Source organism: Bison bison, unplaced genomic scaffold, assembly GCF_000754665.1.
Source record: "Bison bison bison isolate TAMUID 2011002044 unplaced genomic scaffold, Bison_UMD1.0 scf7180017864518, whole genome shotgun sequence".
NCBI lineage: Eukaryota > Metazoa > Chordata > Mammalia > Artiodactyla > Bovidae > Bison > Bison bison.
Window position 1 is genome coordinate 18528757 of NW_011495071.1, and position 3366 is coordinate 18532122.

Consider the following 3366-nt stretch of genomic DNA (forward strand, 5'->3'; position numbering starts at 1 on the left):
TCCTCCCCAGGAATTCTGCTAGACTTGGAGCACAGGAGAGGAGGTGGTTTTCCCAGCACACTTAAATCCTGGTGCTGGTGCATTCACTGTCAGGCATTCATTCTCATTTCTTAGTGGCATGCTGATTGTTTTAAAAGTGAATGAAATGTTAAGACTATCTAGCATTTGCTAGGCACTTTCTAAACACAGGCACTGTTTTGGTACTTTTTATCCCCATATTTCACCTTCCTCAGACTTGCAAGAGTTCTTAGTAAAAGGAACCATTGTTCTTTTTTCACCCTGTTCTCCTTTCTCCTACCCACACAGAAAGTACCTTTGGGGGATATAATAATTGATTTGGATGAAAGAAAAAATGGGCAGACTGGGTCACCGTTTGTTATGAACAAAACTTCCTTCACTGCCTGAAGAGATAACTGGAGAAGCATCTTCGGGTGGCCAGCATGGGAAGGTTCTAGAAAGAGGGCACCAGAAAGCCCTGCAGGCCTCCTCCCTGTGATGTGGCTTATTTGCTTTATGGGCTTCAGGCATATTTGCTGACATCAGCAGCCCGTCAAAGTTTAAAATAATAATAGTGAAAAGGAAAACAGCCCCTTTCTGCCAGGCAGTCCTGCTCTGCCAACTTCTGTGTTCTCTTTTGAGTTAATAAAAGTTCAAGAACCACCTCCCCTGCCACCCTAGGGGCGGGGAAAAAATTACAATAATTTTAAAACCACCAGGTCAGGCTATTGCCAGCATAAACCATTCAAACAAGTAGCGTTTGTCACACTCTAATGAGGATTTTACCTCTGCCTCCAAAAGAAAGCTATTATTAGGCTTTGTGTTTATGGGATCAGATGATTGTCTGGGGACAGTGGGTTTCTTTTGGTCCCTTCCTCATTTTAATCATGCTCAAGACCAAAGCCATAGGTGTTTTCTGCATCAGATGAAATGAAAAAACCATAATTATGCCAGCTAATGTCTTTGGAAAACATCAATTAAGAAAACGGGCTTTTAATTCCCATTTTGCTTGAAAATCTGAAAATATCTACACATGTTGTAATAGCATGGTGGTGGTGGAGGGTGCAGGGAAGCCTGTCTCTTAAAAGGCAGACAGCTCAAATGGTTTGAGGAGGTCAGGTGAGCAGAACGCTCTTGGCAACAAGTAGAGAATCTCTCCAAGGAAAGCAAGTTCTCTACAAAGTCAGGCCTCTTAAGTTATCTTCCCATGTAGTACTGAAACTGGAGCCAGCCCCTACACAGTGAGGCTGATGCCAGGCTGGCACCGCACACACACCCCATTGTTAATACCTCCTCAGCAGAGATTAGATCCCGCATTCCTCAGAAGCTCTGAGCTCCGGAGGGAACACCACCAGCAGGCTCCTTCCACCCCAGCAACAACTAGCTACAACTGATAAGTTTTCATTGAAATAACTGGAACAATTACACTGAGTCCCCACAGGGCTCCGTCACTAGCTATTAAGAGAGAAGCACTGCGCTTGCTTGCTGTGGTGTCTGCAAAGGTGTGAGCCAGACAAGAGCAATTCAAGTCTTTAGCTCCATTTTATATGCTTTTATCTATGGCTACGTGCCGTTGTGCACCAAATTTTTCACCTAAGATGTACTATTAGATTGTTTTACGTTATGTTTTCTTTTCAGGTCTTATCTAGTAAACTTGATATTTACACTATCTCAATTTAGGTTTGGACAAGTAACTAATTAATCTCTGACCAAAGATAGACTTGGGTTTGTTTGGTAAAATCTGTTGAGGTCATGGCTGGTTTTAATCATGTAGCTTAGTTAAAAAGTTGAACGCTAACAAAGATCTTTGCTTTCAAGGCTTACCTTTCAATCAGAGTGCTCATTAAACAGCAAATGTAGTTGTACTTGAATTCTGCAACTTCCCTTTTATTTTTTCTGGAATAACAGTGTCTGAAGGATTAAGTGGCAATAAGAATAAAAGGACAACACACATCACCTTTGCAGGAGCAAATCGTAAAAGGCCTAGATTAAATTTTAACCAGAGGTTATGTCCACCCTGATTCTATATCTCAAAGGGTTAGGTTTGGCTTTGAGAATAATAAAAGGTGAGTTTGAAAAAAAAGGACCCTATTTTAACATATACTGTATCTGCTAGGAGGAGACAGAGTTAGTCTTTGAAAGAAAATAAAAGGCAAGGAGTTTAGCAGATGGGTAATTCCCAAATATGCAGAAATGTAAACAGCCAGGATTTGGGTGCCTATGGGTTTTTATCAAAGATGTAAGGCTGAGGCCAACACCAGTGCGTCCTCTTTGGCTAGTTTTAACACGTTCACAGTCACAATTAACATTCAAGGAATTTCCTTTTCACCCAAGTGTTTCTTTAAAAAGTATTTTATACCACAAACTAAAGTTCTAGCTGCCATCAGTCCTTCCCATACAAAAAATTGATGGAATCGCCATAATACTTTTTTTTTTCTTTTTTTGAAAATGGGCTCGGACCACGTCAATTTCCTGGGGCGTTTGTTATCCAATATAAGGGGGTTTTCGCCTCCTCCCTCCTTCCTTCCCCTGAGAGAGCTTGTAATGCAGACCCAGCTTCCTTGTCCAGCAACACCTCCACTTTCACTCCGCGGCCTGAGCAGCGCCGCTGCAGGCCCGGCGTCCCCCACCCTCCCCCTGCCCAGTCAGAGGGCTGCTGGCCGGCAAAAGCTCGGGGCCCACTCCCCTCCGAGTTTCAAGTCCCTGAGCCGGCCACGCCGGAGTTCTTCAAGGAAGGGAGAGCCGGCGGTCTCCCCCTCCCACCCTGCTCCTCCTACACAAGGGATTCGCACACGGGCACCGAGTCCGAGTCCTGGCTGTGCATGGAGCTCAGCCCGGTGTCCGAGTCCTCGTCGTTACCAGGACAGCTCTTGGCCAGTCCGCGGGCCTGGTCCACCCACACCTCGGCGCAGGCCTGCGGCCCGGGGTCCCGCGAGGGCCCACTGGACACCGGAGTCCCATCGGGCGCTACCGTCAGCTCCAAAGTGTGCAAAGTCTGGAGAAGGCCCTGGAGCTCGCGCTCCTTGCTGTCCCACTGCTGCTGGCTGTAATCCAAGTCCGACTTGACGGCCTCCAGGTCCGTGTTGAGCCGGAGCCCGATGTAGAGGCTGGTGCTGAGCTGCGTCCGGACCCGCTCGCGCTCCAGCAGCAGCTCACCGTCGAGGCCGCCCTCGGCGTCCGGGGGCTCCTCCCGGGTTGCGAGCTCCTCCTGGCGCCTCCTCATCCACCTCTGGTTCAGCTCCTCCTGGATTTCGGCCGAGAGGCGCTCGAGCAACTCCTCCTGCTGGGCCCGCTGCTCCTGCAACTGCAGTAGGTCGTCGCAGCGCCGGGCCAGCTCCTCCAGCGCAACCGCCTTCGCCTCGCCGTCCA

General features: G+C 48.0%; 1 protein-coding gene across 1 annotated transcript in view; it reads right to left on the reverse strand.

Moving 5' to 3' along the window:
* Positions 1–1439: 1439 nt before the first annotated feature.
* Positions 1440–3366, reverse strand: part of RASSF10 (Ras association (RalGDS/AF-6) domain family (N-terminal) member 10) — a 3792-nt gene continuing 1865 nt past the window's right edge. Inside the window, exon 5 of the mRNA XM_010830667.1 lies at positions 1440–3366. Coding sequence (XP_010828969.1) covers positions 2771–3366 — 596 coding nt within the window. The 3' untranslated portion in view covers positions 1440–2770.